The 18,285-nt window shown below is 35.3% G+C and overlaps 1 protein-coding gene across 50 annotated transcripts in view; it reads right to left on the bottom strand.

The window, feature by feature from the left end:
• BAZ2B (bromodomain adjacent to zinc finger domain 2B) overlaps positions 1-18,285 on the bottom strand; it is a 415,244-nt gene that overhangs the window by 168,350 nt on the left and 228,609 nt on the right. For all 50 annotated transcript variants that reach the window (XM_063790193.1, XM_063790187.1, XM_063790176.1 and 47 more), the window contains one exon: positions 7,818-7,964. In XM_063790193.1, coding sequence (XP_063646263.1) covers positions 7,818-7,962 — 145 coding nt within the window. In that variant the 5' untranslated portion in view covers positions 7,963-7,964. The remainder of the gene's footprint in view (positions 1-7,817; positions 7,965-18,285) is intronic.

An 18,285-nucleotide genomic window follows, 5' to 3' on the forward strand; every position in this document is an offset into this window, starting at 1 on the left:
CTACTGGATGATTGTGGTATCATTTAATGATAGAGAATGTGAAGGAAACAGGTTTTGGGAGAAAACCAAAAGTTTGTTTTTTGGATGTGTTAAATTTGTTAAGTTTGAGATGCCTATAAAACCTCTATGTAAAATGTATATGTTCAGGAGCTCAGAGAGAAAGTCTGGGCAGAGTCTTCCTATAGGTGTATTTAAACAAAAAGACAAGAAATAACAGGCCTCAGAATCAAGGCTTGGAAAATGCAAGCCTTGATTTATGAGTACAGGAATCTGGGGGAAAAAAAAAAACTTAAGAAGGAGTTGTATAAAAAAATTTAGAGAAAAACTATGAGTAGTATAATGGAAGCTAAAAGGAAAGATTTTCAAGAAGAAGAGAGTGGTCAGCTATGTCAAATTCTGCTGAGGTTGAATGAGATGAGGCTAGAAAGATGACACTGCTGTGAGTTGGGATGTGTGTGAAAGACAAGAAGAAAGCATATGTAACTATCTCCTTTCAGAAGTTGGGCTGTGAACATTCTGGCAGAAAACCGGGCAATAGCCAGAAGAGTATTGGGATATAAAAATGGTTTGGGAGCCAGGCGCAGTGGCTCACATCTGTAATCCCAACACTTTGGGAGGCTGAAGCAAGAGGATCGCTTTAGCCCAGGAGTTTGAGACCAGTCTGGACAACAGAGTGAGTCTCTACAAAAAAAAATTTTAAAAATTAGCTGTGCTTGCCTGTAGTCCCAGCTACTAAGGAGGCTGAGGTTGGGGGATTGCCTGAGCCTCGAAGGTTGAGACTGCAGTGAGCTGTGATCACACCACTGCACTCCAGCCAGACAAAGTGAGACTCTGTCTCCCCCTGGCTCCCCCTAAAAAGAAGGTGTTTTGTACATACTGCTTTTTTTAGGATGGGTGATACTAAGAGCATGCTTTTATACTGATGAACATGATCCAGTAGATAAAGAAGAATTAATGATAAAGTACAGAAGAAATGAAGTACTGAAAAAGTCCTTTATAATCTTTAATAAAAAACCAATAGATATTTGCTATTGTCTGTGAAAGTTAAGAGCCATATCACTTTGAGTTGAGCATTTATTCTATTTGGCTTAATTTATATTCTTACATAGAACAGGATTTCAAAGGAGATTTGTAATAAATATACATAAGCTACTAGATGCACTACTGAAATAGATTTTAAAGAAATGGGCTGTTGAAATGGGAATAAAGTTCATACACATGTATCAGAAAAGTTTATTACAATACAGAGCTGGGGAGATATGGCAGAGGAGCTATAATCAGATGAGTTCAAATGGGTAGATAATTGGTTCATTCAAGATTTGTTTCAACTTCTTTTTAGTGAGCATGGAATGTTTTTCCATTTGTTTGTGTCCTCTCTTATTTCCTCGAGCAGTGGTTATAGTTCTCCTTGAAGAGGTCCTTCACATCCCTTGGAAAGTTGTATTCCTAGGTATTTTATTTTCTTTGTAACAATTGTGAATGGGAATTTACTCATGATTTGGCTGTTTGTCTATTATTGCTGTATAAAAATGCTTGTGATTTTTGCACATTGATTTTGTATCCTGAGACTTTGCTGAAGATGCTTATCAGCTTAAGGAGATTTTGGGCTGAGATGATATATACAATCATGTCATCTGCAAACAGAGACAATTTGATTTCCTCTTTTCTACTGGAAATTTTCTATTCCTCTTTCCTCTATTGGAATACCCTTTATTTCTTTCTCTTGCCTGATGGCCCTGGCCAGAACTTCCAATACTATTTTGAATAGGAGTGGTGAGAGAGGGCATCTTTGTCTTGTGCCGGTTTTCAAAGGGAATGCTTCCAGCTTTAGCCCATTCAGTATGATATTGGCTGTGGGTCTGTAATAAATAGCTCTTATTATTTGGAGATAGGTTCCATCAATACCTAGTTTATTGAGAGGTTTTAGCATGAAGGGGTGTTGAATTTTATCGCAGGCCTTTTCTGCATCTATTGAAATAATCGTGTGGATTTTGTCATTGTTTCTGTTTATGTGATGGATTACGTTTATTGATTTGTGTATGTTGAACCAGCCTTGCATCCCAGGGATGAAGCTGACTTGATCGTGGTGGATAAGCTTTTTGATGTGCTGCTGGATTTGATTTGCCAGTATTTTATTGAGGATTTCTGCATCAATGTTCATTAGGGATATTGGCCTGAAATTTTCTTTTTTTGTTGTGTCTCTGCCAGGTTTTGGTATCAGGATGATGCTGGCCTCATAAAATGAGTTAGGGAGAATTCCCTCTTTTTCTATTGTTTGGAATAGTTTCAGAAGGAATGGTACCAGCTCCTCTTTGTACCTCTGGTAGAATTCGGCTGTGAATCTATCTGGTCCTGGGCTTCGTTTGGTTGGTAGACTATTAGTTACTGGCTCCTCTTTGTACCTCTGGTAGAATTTGGCTGTGAATCCGTCTGGTCTTGGGCTTCATTTGGTTGGTAGACTACTAGTTACTGCCTCAGTTTCAGAACTTGTTATTGGTCTATTCAGGGATTCGACTTCTTCCTGGTTTTGTCTTGGGAGGGTGTATGTGTCCAGGAATTTATCCATTTCTTTTAGATTTCTAGTTTATTTGCATAGAGGTGTTTATAGTACTCTCTGATGGTAGTTTGTATTTCTGTGGGATCGGTGGTGATATCCACTTTATCATTTTTATTGCATCTATTTGATTCTTCTCTCTATTTTTTATTAGTCTGGCTAGCAGTCTATTTTGTTGATCTTTTCAAAAAACCAGCTCCTGGATTCATTGATTTTTTGAGGGGTTTTTTGTCTCTCTATCTCCTTCAGTTCTATTCTGATTTTAGTTATTTCTTGTCTTCTGAGAGCTTTTGAATTTGTTTGCTCTTGCTTCTCTAGTTCTTTTAATTGTGATGTTAGGGTGTTGATTTTAGATCTTTCCCGCTTTCTTTTGTGGGCATTTAGTGCTATAAATTTCCCTCTAAACACTGCTTTAGCTGTGTCCCAGAGATTCTGGTACATTGTATCTTTGTTCTCATTGGTTTCAAGGAACATCTTTATTTCTGCCTTCATTTCGTTATTTACCCGGTAGTCATTCAGGACCAGGTTATTCAGTTTCCATGCAGTTGTGTGGTTTTGAGTGAGTTTCTTAATCCTGAGTTCTAATTTGATTGCACTGTGGTCTGAGAGACTGTTTGTTATGATTTCTGTTCTTTTGCACTTGCTGAGGAGTGTTTTATTTCCAATTATGTGGTCAGCTTTAGAATAAGTGAGACGTGGTGCTAAGAAGACTCTATATTCTGTTGATTTGGGGTGGAGAGTTCTATAGATGTGTATTAGGTCTGCTTGGTCCACAGCTGAGTTCAAGTCCTGAATATCCTTGTTAATTTTCTGTTTTGGTGATCTAATATTGGAAGTGGGGAGTTTAAGTCATCCACTGTTACTGTGTGGGAGTCTAATTCTCTTTGTAGGTCTCTAAGAACTTGCTTTATAAATCTGGGTGCGCCTGTATTGGATGCATATATATTTAGGATAGTTAGCTCTTCTTTTTGCATTGATCCCTTTACCATTATGTAATGCCATTTTTTGTCTCCTTTGATCTTTGTTGGTTTAAAGTCTGTTTTATCAGAGAGCAGGATTGCAACCCCTGCTTTTTTTGCTTTCCATTTGCTTGGTAAATATTCCTCCATCCTTTTATTTTGAGTCTATGTGTGTCTTTGCCCATGAGATGGGGCTCCTGAATACAGCACATCCATGGGTCTTGACTCTTTATCCAATTTGCCAGTCTGTGTCCTTTAATTGGGGCATTTAGCCCATTTACATTTAAGGTTAATATTGTTATGTGTGAATTTCATCCTGTCATTATGATGCTAGTTGGTTATTTTGTCTGTTAGTTGGTGCAGTTTCTTCATAGTATTGATGGTCTTTACAATTTGGTGTGTTTTTGCAGTGGCTGGTACTGGTTATTCTTTTCCATGTTTACTGCTTCCTTCAGGAGCTCTTGTAAGGCAGGACTGGTGGTAACACAATCTCTTAATATTTGCTTGTCTGTAAAAGATTTATTTCTCCTTCGCTGTTGAAGCTCAGTTTGGCGGGGTATGAAATTCTGGATTGAAAATTCTTTTCTTTAAGAATGTTGAATATTGGCCCCCACTCTCTTCTGGCTTGTAGGGTTTCTGCAGAGAGATCTGCTGTTAGTCTGATGGGGTTCCCTTTGTGGGTAACCCGACCTTTCTCTCTGGCTGCCCTTAACATTTTTTCTTTCATTTCAACCTTGGTGAATCTGACGATTCTGTGTCTTGGGGTTGCTTTTCTTGAAGAGTATCTTTGTGTTCTCTGTATTTCCTGAATTTGAATGTTGGCCTGTCTTGCTAGCTTGGGGAAATTCTCCCGGGTAATATCCTGAAGAGTGTTTTCCAACTTGGTTCCATTCTCCTTGTCACTTTCAGGTACACCAATCAAACATAGGTTTGGTCTTTTCACATAGTCCTATATTTCTTGGAGGCTTTGTTCTGTCCTTTCATTGTTTTTTCTCTAATCTTGTCTTCATGCTTTATTTCATTATGTTGGTTCAATCTCTGATATCCTTTCGTCTGCTTGATTGATTCGGCTATTGATACTTGTGTATGTTTCACACAGTTCTCATGCTGTGTTTTTCAGCTCCATCAGGTCATTTATGTTCTTCTCTAATCTGGTTATTCTAGTTAGCAATTCCTCTAACCTTTTTTCAAGGTTCTTAGCTTCATCGCATTGGTTTAGAACATGCTCCTTTAGCTCGGAGGAGTTTGTTATTACCCACCTTCTGAAGTCTACTTCTGTCAATTCGTCAAACTCATTCTTCATCCAGTTTTGTTATCTTGCTGGATAGGAGATGTGATCCTTTGTAGGAGAAGAGGTGTTCTGGTTTTTGGAATTTTCAGCCCTTTTGCGCTGGTTTTTCCTCATCTTTGTGGATTTATCTACCTTTGGTCTTTGATGTTGTTGACCTTTGGATGGCGTTTCTGTGTAGACATCCTTTTTGTTGATATTGATGCTATTCCTTTCTGTTTGTTAGTTTTCCTTCTAACAGGCCCCTCTGCTACAGGTCTGCTGGAGGTCCACTCAAGACCCTGTTTTCCTAGGTATCATCAGTGGAGGCTGCAGAACAGCAAAGATTGCTGCCTGTTCCTTCCTCTGGAAGCTTTGTCCCAGAGAGGCACCTGCCAGATGCCAGCCGGAGCTCTCCTGCTTGAGGTGTCTGTCACTGCCGCTAGGAGGTGCCTCCCAGTCAGGACACACGGGGGTCAGGGACCCACTTGAGGAGGTAATCTGTCCCTTAGCAAAGCTTGAGCGCTGTGCTGGGAGATCTGCCACTCTCTTCAGAGCTGGCAGGCAGGAATGTTTAAGTCTTTTGAAGCTATGCCCACAGCCGCACATTCCCCCAGGTGCTCTGTCCCAGGAGTATGGGAGTTTTATCTGTAAGCCCCTGACTGGGGCTGCTGTAAAAGGCTTTATTTTAAACATGGACATGTGAAAGTTAAAAAAAAATTATTTTACCTACAAAATGAAAAAAACTCATGTTTTAGGTACTAAAAATATGTGTTAATAAATGACACATTTCTGGATAAATGGAATTATACTTTCATTCAATGTAAGCATCTCAATATAAATACTCTATACTCTTTTTTACTAGTAGCAAATAATGATTAAAAAAACGCATCCCTTTCTAGACAAGGTTTCTAATGTTATTCAGCAACTCGGCATACTCCATCCCTTCTGCAGCTTCCAACCATCCACTAACAAACAAAAATTAGTGCCCAACATATGACTCATGAGAACTGCAAGCAAATTCCAATGTCACTAATTCAGAAAACCAAGTGAGAAAAAAGTGTTCAGAAAACTCAGAATCTGTACTCAAGGATGCTATTGAAGCCTTCAAACAAGAAAAGACATTTCTTTAGGAATACTATGTATGTTAAAGACTAATTCAGAAATAAATAAGACAGCAGATTAGAATACACTGAAAGCTCACAACAAGGGAAAGAGAAAGAAGAGTTACAAAAAACAGGAAAATATAACTACACAAGTACAACTGTGTGCAATCATTTACACAAAGTTATCTAAGGTAAAAAGTCAATCATAGCATCGCTATTTTTGAGCACAGTATATCATCAGAGGCTTGGACACTTACAGTCCAGCCATCATTTTGCATATAAGGGAAATGTGAACAAACTTGTTAATTACTTGATGAAGACTGTACACAAGGTGGAGAAGTTATATTGATTTTTAAAAAATATATAGTGCGGCTGGGCGCGGTGGCTCACGCCTGTAATCCCAGCACTTTAGGAGGCCGAGGAGGGCGGATCATGAGGTCAGGACATCAAGACCATCCCGGCTAACACGGTGAAACCCCGTCTCTACTAAAAATACAAAAATTTGGCTAGGTGTGGTGGTGGGCACCTACGGTCCCAGCTACTCGGGAGGCTGAGGCACAAGAATGGCGTGAACCCAGGTGGTGGAGCTTGCAGTGAGCCAAGATTGTGCCACTGCACTCCTGCCTGGGTGACAGTGTGAGACTCTGTCTCAAAAAAATAAAAAAATTAAAAAAAAAATGTATGTGTATATATATATATATATATATACACATATATACACACATACACACACATATAGTGCTATTTTAGTTATTTTGTAATCCCTAAGAATATATTAGAAAATGGTTTGATCATAATATAATGACAGAATGACATCCTTTTCGTCATTCCATTGATTGGAAAAACAAAAATAAATGAAAACATTTATTTGACAATTTGCTAAGGTATTTTGTAAGCAAATATTACATATTTATGCATCACATTTATGCAAAAGTTTCCATTTTAATTCTGAATAAGAAAAACATCATTTAGTTTACTGCTTATAAACATGAAATAATGTATAAGATAAGAAATAGTTAAAGTTAAAATGTTTCCTACCGATAAATAAATGAGTTAATTAACTTTAGGTATTTAATAAAAGGAATGTATTCTACCACACCTTTGTAAAAGAATCAAGAGTGATTTTGGGAGGTGCTTAAAGATATCTTCTACCTAATTAAACAAAATTGAGGATATTTTCACGTTTGAAATAAAGCTCTCCTTAGTTTCGCTCTTGTTGCCCAGGCTGGAATGCAATGGCGCAATCTCGGTTCACTGCAATCTCCATCTCCCGGGTTCAAGCGATTCTCCTGCCTTAGCCTCCTGAGTAGCCAGGATTACAAGCATGCGCCACCATGCCTGGCTAATTTTGTATTTTTAGTAGAGATGAGGTTTCCCCATGTTAGTCAGGCTGGTCTCGAACTCCTGACCTCAGCCTCCCAAAGTGCTGGGATTACAGGGTGAGCCACCGTGCTCAGCCAAATTTTATTCATGTTTAAGAAACTTGTTATGCTCTAAACTTTAAAAATATTTTCCATCAAGTAAATGATCTGCCTTAGTATACATCTGTGAACTGGAGTAGCTGGAGCTTACAAGGTCATTTCAAATACTGGAAGGAAATCTAGGGCAAAGTGTCTACCAAGGACTTCCTTCTATATCTTTCCCTCTTGGGCCTATTGTTTTAAAAGACTTCATTAATTTATTAATTAAAATGATAAAACAAATTAAGATATCAAGATTTAACTCTCAAAGACAATTCCTAGGAAGTACAGAATAACCAGTGCTATCCCAGTGTAAAATCCTGAAAAAGCAAAAAGACTAGGTGTTTCACCTAGCCTTTATTCAACAGGTCAATGCAAGTCATGAGAACATTTTATTCAGTGCTCAATAAAATATTATGCAAATTATTAAAAGAATGGCATTCTAAAATTGAGTTTAAAAAGGGTATTCACCACATGGGTTGATTGTAGAGCTAAGTGAAGCAACTCCAGTGGAAAGGCCACCTTTTGAAACTACTGAAGCCACAGAAGGTGTCGAAGATGAAGTTGGTGTAGTAGAGGAGGCTGCTGAGGATGGTAACCGTTCTCCAGACTCCATATCTATGAGAGGGGAAAATGTTAATTCTCAGTATCAGATAAAAAATTTTTTCAAAAGAATTCAACATAGTTAAACTTTTTGTATACTTTTAAAAATATAAAATAAATTTCTAAATACATGTTCTTTGGAAAGAGAAAATATGGAGTAGATAAAAACAATATAATTTAAAATACCAACTTATGGAATAAGTTTAAGTATACCAAATCCTCTTGAGTTTTCTTATACCCCCCAAATTAATAGTGGTTTGAATATAGTAATTTCACACAAAATGTGTATTGCCACAACCATAAATTAACATGTTATATTCGTCTTATTCATCCCAAATTACCTCACATCGGTTCACTTGCAACAGAATTCCTATGTTACCTTAATGAATAATTAAAAAAAAACACCACCACGTTTGAATGGTCTGCACTCTTATCTTCTAAATACAGATAGCAATATACTTGTAGCTCTTAAGTGTCCAAGAATCTGGCCTGGGAATCCCCCCCATACCCCTCAAAACAGGCAAATACATTTCAGAGTTTAACTTGAGGCAAGTTTAAACCATGATTTCAAAATGGCCTTAGTTGTGACCCATTTAAAATGACAAAAGCACTTCTAATCATCTTTATTAATTTGTTGGGCTTTATGGTTGTAGCCTTGCATTGGTTTTATTGCAATAACTAATGCTGATATTAAAAATTTGGAATATAATGGGCATTTTATATTCATTTTAATACTCTATGCATGCACTGATCCCACAATCAAGCAAGAAAGTCATTAAATTCACAGATGCTTTAAAGAGAACACGATCTACAATAAGAAAAAAGATACTGCTTGCCTATAAATGAATTTATGATCAGCCACATGAAAACTCTCACCATTTAAATAATCTAACTACAGAAAGATTTCTGTATTGAATTCTACAGGCAACTCACAGAAGAACTGTATCTTTACTAAAAAAAAAGTTGGATTTCATTTAAAAAATTGACTAATTAAAATAATGCAAGGCTAGTGTTTGCCTAATTGTTGATTGAATCCATAAAGTATGTAGATAATTTTTCTCATAAGATAGATATATATGGGGAAGGTAATCTTAAATTGACATGCAACATCATTAGAAAGACCATTTCAATGAGCTTTCTAATCATATAGAATTCAAAAACTTCTCTTCATATTCTAGTATTAGCTTTCTAATCATATAGAATTCAAAAACTTCTCTTCATATTCTAGTATTGCTGTAAATCACTTCCATAAATGACAGTACTGCTATGATGAGTCTGTCCATATTCTTACAGAATTTGTATTTCTCTTTATCAGCATTCATCATGGGAAAGGCATAGTTGCTACTGATGGCTGCATGCAACTAATGTTTAAAGAGTAGGTTTTGGGTCAGCAACAGTAACTAATGAACTCTGAGACATGTGGCTGTCTGATGGTAAGGCCCATAAAAATTATTTTTACCAAGTCTAATTTCACTAAATACAAAAAATATGGACTCTTTACCTAGAAGAGAGTTTAGGAAAAAGCTATTTTTTCTTTATAGCTGGTAACCTCATTGTCTTCAAGAATTCTATTTGCTACGTAAATATACTATGTAAAAAAAATAATGGAAGGGATTTAAAAAAATTTGCCTTTGTACTCCACAGCAGAAGTAATTTGGTGACATAATAAGATAAGCACTTTAGCTGAGTACTTGGCATATAAGAGATCAATATAAAATAGTCATTAACTTTTTATAGGATAATATGCTATGAAGTATAGGTATTTCTTATTGTTGATAAAACCTGATTCAGGACTAAAGTAAGGAAAATCAAGAAGGCAAAAGAAGTAGTCTTGTATACATACTGCTTAATGGATATTACTTTCCCTGAAGAATTAATCTGAATAATTATTTAAATAAACGCACATGCACAAATATGTGTGCGCGTGCACACACACACACACTCACAGATAAAGTATCATTAGGTAAAGTGATATATACAACGTTGTTTGCTACAGTACTGCTTAAAAATAAAATTTAAAACTGGCAATGAGAGTAGAACTAGAGCTAGCAGTATAAGGCTGGGGCCTTTTTTAGTTTCAGTAAAGGTGTAATTTTTTTTTCTTCTATATCTGGTTCTTTTTGCTCATTTAAGTAAGAAGGGGCTTAACTTCTTAAAAACATATGCTTATGTAACTATTTTCCTTAGAAGCTCTATTATAGACATTATTCATGTATTATTTTATTTCAACTATATTTATACTAGGTATTTTTAGCCTAAGATTTATTAGCTGGCTGAGTAGTCTTCTTGCATGTAAAGTACTAATTCTCTCATACTGGTCTTAAGTAGTTGTTGTTTTTAATAGGCTTTTCTTAGTTCTAATAACCAAAAATTGGGTCAACTACTGCAAGTTCATCTTACACATACCCTTTTTTTGTCATTTTATAGAAATTTAACAAATCCACTCTAGCCTTTGCACTCTAGAATGAAGATTGTCTTATGCCTGAATTTACAAGGTTTAGTTTTAAGTCTTCTTTTTAAGTTAAATATTATTCTTTCAGTTTTATTTACTATCATCCCCTCTAAAGCACAAGAAATCCTGGCCATCAACTTGATAGTTAAAAGGTGAGAAGGCAATGCCTTTGTAATTGTGAAATTGTATAACTGTGAAAAATCCACAAAACAATCATTGGCTTACCATATCGTAAGAACTAGTCAAAGAACAGGTATAGATATGTAACAAACCTGCATGTTGTGCACATGTACCCTAGAACTTAAAGTATAATAAAAAAATATATAAAAATAATAAAAACAAAATAAAATAATATGCACCAAAGGTTACTAAAAGCAGTGGGTCAAAATTTGAGGAGAAACAGGATATTTGCATAGTCTCAAAGTATCTCCTCCAAAATATCAATTAAATGAAAAGATGAAAAGAATAGTTTCACAGTGGAGAAACAACATTACCTATAACAAAATATCAACATCATGTATTTTCTGATGCCCCAGAAGAGTCCATCACTTCTGTGGTATTCTTCCCAAAACTACACAAACTCAGCTGAACCATGAGAAACCACACAAACCCAAATTGAAAAACCATATACAAAATAACTGACTGGTATTCATCAAAAGTGTCATGGTCATGAAAGAAAGAAAAAAAAAAAGACTGTGGAATTGCCATAGGTTGGAGACTAAGGAGACTAGGAATTCCTTAGTGTGAGACCTAGGATCCCACAACTAAATGTGATGTGGGATCCTAAGTTGGATTTTAGAACAAGAAAAGGATATTAATGGCAAAACTAGTGAAAATCATATAAGGTCTGTAGTTTAGTTAATAGTATTCTATCAATGTTAATTTCCTGATGTTTATAATTTTGATAATTGCACTCTGGTTATACAACTTATTAACATTAGGGGAAGCTGGATGAAAAATATATGTGAACTCTGTTTTTTATTTTTAGGTCTAAAATTATTTCAAAATAAAAAGTAAAAAAACAAACAAAAATAAACCCCACAAAGTCTTCCATATAGTAAGCACTAAAAAAAAAAAATACATATGCATTGAAGTTAAAGAGTATAAAAAACTAAACCTTGAAGGAATGAAGAACAGACTACATTGTGTCACTGAGATATTTGCTAATAAACATTATCTGGGTTCAAACACTGTGCCTGAAGTTTATTAGTTGTGATTTTGTAAAAATTATGTAATTTCTCTCAGTTCTCAATTTCCTCATGAGTGATTTGAAGAAGATGTAGTTGGGAGGATTAAATGAGATAATGCATGTAAAGGGCAGAGTACCTAGCATTTAATACTTGTTAGCTATTGTTTTTAATGAGTGAGCATCTATGTATATAATTACCCATGTGTATATGTGGCAAGAAAAGAAACCTCAAGGTATTCTAAATTATTCATGTTAAAGTGAATATTTAAGAGTTATACTATTTATAGATTATGTATATCCTTACCATGGCATTATATTTTTAGCCAGATAGATTACGTGCTAAGAATTTAAAATAAATGTCTCATAATTGTACAGATATCAATGTGGTAAGGTACGTTATCTTAAAATTTTCCAAATAAGCTGATTTTTCATCTATAATACAAATACAGATGAAAAATTAATACATTCATTTTGTTGACAAAATATGTTATCATGAGTTATTATTTATAATTCAAGCATAGTACATAAAAATCTGCAGAAACTCATTTATTCATATCTTTTTAGAAAAATATATTCATTAAAATAAAAACAGTTCAGGTATCCAAGAACCATCTATTCCTAGATTTCTGTTAGGGCCAGAGCATCCACATCTGACACCTACGCTCCTATAACGGCCTCTCGTTCTGACCCTTTGTGTTAAGAATACTCCTTTCATCTTGGGTTCCAAATGATCACGAACTAACCCATTCTTTGTGTTCAAAACCAGCCTAGATATCACAAGATCACAACAAATGGAGTATAATAACATGACCTCCCGTCTATAATTCAACAATGGAAGAATATCTAGTAGGTACATCTTTTAACTTAAGGCCATTCAAGAGATTATAGTTTCTAATGTATAACTTGGTCATTTTTTTTGAGAACAAGGTCTCTCTCTGTCACCCAGGCTGGAGTGCAGTGTTGTGATCATGGCTCACTGCAGCCTCAACCTCCTGGGCTCCAGTGATCCTCCCACCTCAGCCTCCCAAATAACTGAGACTACAGGTACCTGTCACCATGCTTGGCTAAGTTTTTCTATTTTTTGTTAGAGACAGGTTTTTGCCATGTTGCCCAGGCTGGTCTTGAACTCTTGAGTTCAAACTATCTGCCTGTCTTCGCCTCCCAAAGTGCTGGGATGCCTTATTTCAAAATTTAACTAGGCTGGGCGCGGTGGCTCACGCCTGTAATTCCAGAGCTTTGGGAGGCCGAGGTGGGCAGATCACTTGAGTTCAGGAGTTCGAGACCAGCCTGGCCAACATGGTGAAACCCTGTCTCTACTAAAAATACAAAAATTAGCAAGACCCACGCGGTAGTGGGTGCCTGTAATCCCAGCTACTCGGGAGGCTGAGGCAGGAGAATTGCTGGAACTCAAGAGGTGGATATTGCAGTGAGCCAAGGTTGCACCACTGTACTCCATTCTGGGCAACAGAGTGAGACTCCGTCTCAAACAAAACCAAAACCAAAACAAAAAAATGAGAAGAAAAGAAAAAAGAAGGTTAACTAGTTAAAAGACGACTATAACCACAAATTAACGCAAAACACTATAGTAAAAAAAAAAAAAATGTTGTGAACCATGGGAGAAATATGTGCAAAAGATGAAGGGACTACAAACGATTTGATACATTATAGATGTTTCCTGTAGCCTAAAGCAGTGATTTTGGTTTTCTGACACACCATCTCCCCCACCAGGGAACATATGGGTGACATTTTTGGTTGTCACAACTGGAAGAGTGCTAATGGCATTGAGTGGAGATAGAGGCCAGGGATGCTGTTAAATACCCTAAAATGGACAAGAAGAACAGTCTTCCCCCTACAGAATTATCCAAACTAAGTTGTTAGTGTTGCTATGGATGAAAAACTCTGATCTAAAATATCAAAAAGGGTATTATTTGAAATTCAACTAGCTAAAACTTTAATAGTAATTCTATATAACTATAATAGTAAGATGAGTCAAGCTGATTTTGATGACCCAAAGCTACTGTAATAAGTGATAAAATTATACTCAACATCTTTTGTGTCAGCATCCTTCTAAGAGTCTAATATTTCACATTTTATCCAAATGTTTAAACACTGATAATGTATCACATGCAATTAACACACATCACAATGCTCACTCATACTGGGTAACATACATTTGCTGTATTTTACTAAAATGACATTTATCTATAACAATTCTGAGCGCAAATAAAAATCCAAATCTATGAAAATGACAGACCACAACTTCTTCCCTGCATGATGATTTTATGTACTATAAAAGGATTCAATGATCAGTTGTTAATGATAATATTGTTCAAGTTTATGTATCTCAAGTATTCCTGTTTTGTGTAATCATAGAGTTCATGAACACTGACAGCTGGTAGGTGTAAACCTGAACAGGTGCTAACAGGGAGACCAAGACATGTTGCCTGAGATATGTAAACATGATTAGTTCCCTGTGTTTCAGGTGCACTGATACTTTAGTGTTGCCATATACTGTCAAGAAAAGCAAGGTAATAAAAAAAAAAGTATAGCCACAGATTAAAGATGCAGAAATTACAAATAAAAAGACTTAGATATTTTTCCTGAAAGGACTTTTTTTAAGGAATGATTTTATTTGTACTAACAGTAGCAAAAGTTATCTGTGGGAGTTCAAAACACAGCAGATTCAGTGAGTCCTTACTTTTCCTTTATAATGTAACCTCAGAGAAATATGATAATTAGGAAGAATATCAGGAGGTAGCCACTATGCTACTTCTTTTGGTTTATCAGAACCACTAAGAGTAGAGTTTTATTATACAAGTTCAATATTTTCTAAAAATTCTGAGAAAGGTTTACATATAATTATTTGTTTAGACAACTTCCAGGCAACTGAACATTTGAACATATAAAACTTCAAGATATTAAATAGCAAAACAGAAACAAAAACCAGGCAACAAATGAAAAATTTTCTGTTAAAGGACATTCAGAAATAGGGGATGCGGCCAAAATACCTTATCAGACAGCAGACAAAATTATTCTTTGAAAATAATATGTTCATAGGAAAAAGATTCTATTCACAAAATTTTTATTTACCTACATTTTCTGAAACAGAATTTCAAAGAATTAAGTATGGTATACAGTGGTTTAAAATGTGGATATGTAAAATGAATTGCTTTTTTTGTCATTTGACACGTTTTACCACTATAAACAAACAATTTATTACATCCTCAAACAGAACTGGCTGGCAACCAGGTGTTCTGTGTGTTAACCTGTGATATTCAGCAAGTTTCAGACTCCCCTAAATACTAGTTTCCTTACCTAAAAAATTATGAGATTGAATTAAACCAGCTCTCAAGTTTCTATCAGAGTTTTACAAAATTGGTGGTTAAAAAACAACTGACCCCCAAAACCAACAAAAAACACACACAAAATTAATACTGCATTGAAATATTTAACAATTTAATTCAATTTTGTCCTTATCATTCTTTTCATTGGCAGTCTTGATTCTATCTCCAAATGTGTATCATGTTAAATTATAGATTTCTGTTAAATCTTTTAAAGATTTACTCTTGCTGTACTTCTATCTCAAGAGACCTGATGGTGAGAAATTATCCAAGGGTAAAAGCAGTGGTTTTCATATTGCTCAGCAAATAATCTATTCAGAGAGTATCCCTTTCCATCCAAAGGATTAAATATTCCTTTGCAATGAGCTATCTGTGGGGAAGACGTTATCCTAAGACTTATGAAAAAGATATAAAAGATAATAAGAGTTAAGAAAGATTTAATATCTCTGTATCAACTAAATTGTAGGTATAGTCTGTGAATTTAAATACTAACTAGACTTAGAAATGTCTAACAAGGAAACAAAGGTTAGAAAGATAAAGAGAGAGATGGTGTATGGTTAGCTGATCCTTTCATCTACAAATCCAAGGGGCTCCAAAGAACAAGCAAAAGACCTAAAACTTTGCTTAACTAAGAAACACAGTTAAAATTTTAATTAGAATATTTAAGATAGTTCTGGAAAGCAACTGAAACCAATGCATGAGATGAAAAAATAAAACAGAGAATCAAACAGAAATCATATTACTCTATATAAAATATCCATGTATACTCAGAAGCCCAGGAAGCAAAGTCTAAGTACTACATGTCTGATGAACTAAAATAAAAAGTCCCTTTTAATAGGAAAGATGCAGAACCACATAACAGGAACAATATACCTCTTAAAGAACAAAGTGGGGATAACAGGTTGTGAATACCGTGCAAAAAATGTGGGCTTTTCTTTTTCTTCTTCTTTTTTTTTTTCTTTTGTGCTGGTCACCCTCACATTAGGTTTGTCTTTTTAGTATTACCACTTTCCTACTCAAAAGTCTTCAAAGGAATATATATCCTAGAAATATACTCAAACACATTGGTAAATGTATACATAAAGGATATTTATTACACCACTATAATGGCAAAAGACTTTTAAAAACACATTTCCATCAATAAAGAATTGTTAAATTAGATTTTAAAAATCTTTACTAGATTACTATGCAGGTGTTCAAAAAGAAAGAGGTAGACCTATACTAGCTAATATGTTAAATATAAAGAGCAAGGTGGGGGAGACTATAAATAGCAAGATCTCATTTGTGATAAAGAAAAATAAGAGGAAGATATATTCATATACTTGTATGCTCATAGACTATTTCTAGAAAAACATGTAAGAAATTTGTAACTGTATTTACTTCTAGGCAATGGGGAAACTGGATTCTAGGATGGGATAATTATTTTTCACCACATATTTTTTCTGCTTGAATGTTTTACCATGTGATTGTATTAATGACAGTTAAGTCAACAAAAAGAGAAAGATTTCTAAAGGTTTGTTATTGCTAGAAATTACCTTTCAAAATGCTCCAGAGTCTTATGCTACCTTTAAGTCTTAGGAAGCAGGGAACCTACTCCCAGTAACCTTGAAATAGAGGCTCTAGCTCTGGCCCACATACCAACTACTTGTGTCAAGGATCTTCTTTTGTATGTTTTGTACATTGTGATTCTATGTGAGATTTTGTTTAAAGAAAAGGTCCCAGTGCTTTTTTAAATAGGTGGTAAACCATTGGTTTAATGAATATCAGTTCTCATTCCATTTCTTAATAACATGGGTATCTTTCTAATCCTACTCACTGTGATGTCAGAGTCTGAGTTCTCACCTTCAAGTAGGAGGCGCTTTCACTGTTCCCTGGTCTTTAATTTCTAATTTCAAACCACTGCCCACGGTATCTTAAATCTTATTTCCTCATGGTGATCATATTCCTAGTTCTGCATCCTAAACATCTAGACTCTGACCTGTTGAGTCAATCACCTACTTGGGGAGGTTTTAAGTGATTTATTTTGTTATCTATCCACTATTCCCTTTCCAAGTTTCAACAAGAGAAGCAAACAACCAGAAGAAAGAACTTCAGAGCTTGAAGACAAGGCTTTCAAATTAATCCAATCAGATAAAGAAAAAAAAAAAGAATTTAAAAAAATGAACAAAGCTTCTGAGGAGTCTGGGATTATGTTAAATGACCAAAGATAAGAATAATAGTGTTCCTGAGAAAGAGGAAAAATCTAAGTTTGGAAAACTTATTTGAAAGAATAATCAAGAAAAACTTCCCTGGCCTCGCTAGAGATCGAGACATCCAAATACAAGAAGCTCAAAGGACACCTGGAAAGTTAATCACAAAACGATCAGGATTACAGGCCACAGCCCAATTGGATTTTTTTTTAACACAAAGAATTGGATTTTTTATTATTATTTTTTAATTTTTTAGACAGAGTCTCACTCTGTTGCTCAGGCTGGAGTATAGCAGTGCAATCTCGGCTACTGCAATCTCCACCTCCTGGGTTCCAGTAATTCTTCCGCTTCAGCCTCCCAAGTAGCTGGGACTACAGGTGCCTGCCATTACTCCTGGCTAATTTTTGTATTTTTAATAGACACAGGATTTCACCATGTTGCCCAGGCTGGTCTTGAACTCCTGACCTTAAGTGATCCACCCGCCTCGGCCTCCCAAAGTGCTGGGATTACAGGTGTTAGCTACCGCACCCACCAATAATTGGATTGCTTTTAACACAAAGAAAGGATAAACACTTCAGGTGATGGATATCCCATTTACCCTGATGTGATTATAATGCATTGTATGCCTGCATCAAAATATCTCATGTATCCCATAATATATGCCATGTACCCACAACATTTGAAAATAAAAAAGAACAAAAAAAAGAAATACAGCAAAATGTTAACGATGGTTCTCAGAATGGTGAAATTATAAATGAGTTTAATTTGTTTTTATACTTTTCATTTGTTTTTTATATGTTTCAGTCTATTTCAATTTTCCACATTAAAAAATATTACACAAAAATGAAACACACCCATTTTCTGTTTTTTTTAGGGGGAATAACTAACCTTAAAATTTATATTTAGCATAGGAAAAACTACTGATCACAAGGTGATCAACAATGAAATGAGCTATTTTACAGAGGTAAAATCTATCCTTGATGATACTTTAGGAAGCTGATTAATAGTCATTTCTCCAGGATGGTCCAAAAGAAGTGAATTAGTCACAAACTCTGGAGCTTCATTTCCAGGTACCATTAACCTAGAGTCACAAAATTTCAGTAACACTAAAAAGAAATAATTTTACATTAAAAAGCCACATGTATTTTGAGAACCAACCTATCAG

The sequence above is a fragment of the Pan troglodytes genome, chromosome 13, assembly GCF_028858775.2.
Source record: "Pan troglodytes isolate AG18354 chromosome 13, NHGRI_mPanTro3-v2.0_pri, whole genome shotgun sequence".
NCBI lineage: Eukaryota > Metazoa > Chordata > Mammalia > Primates > Hominidae > Pan > Pan troglodytes.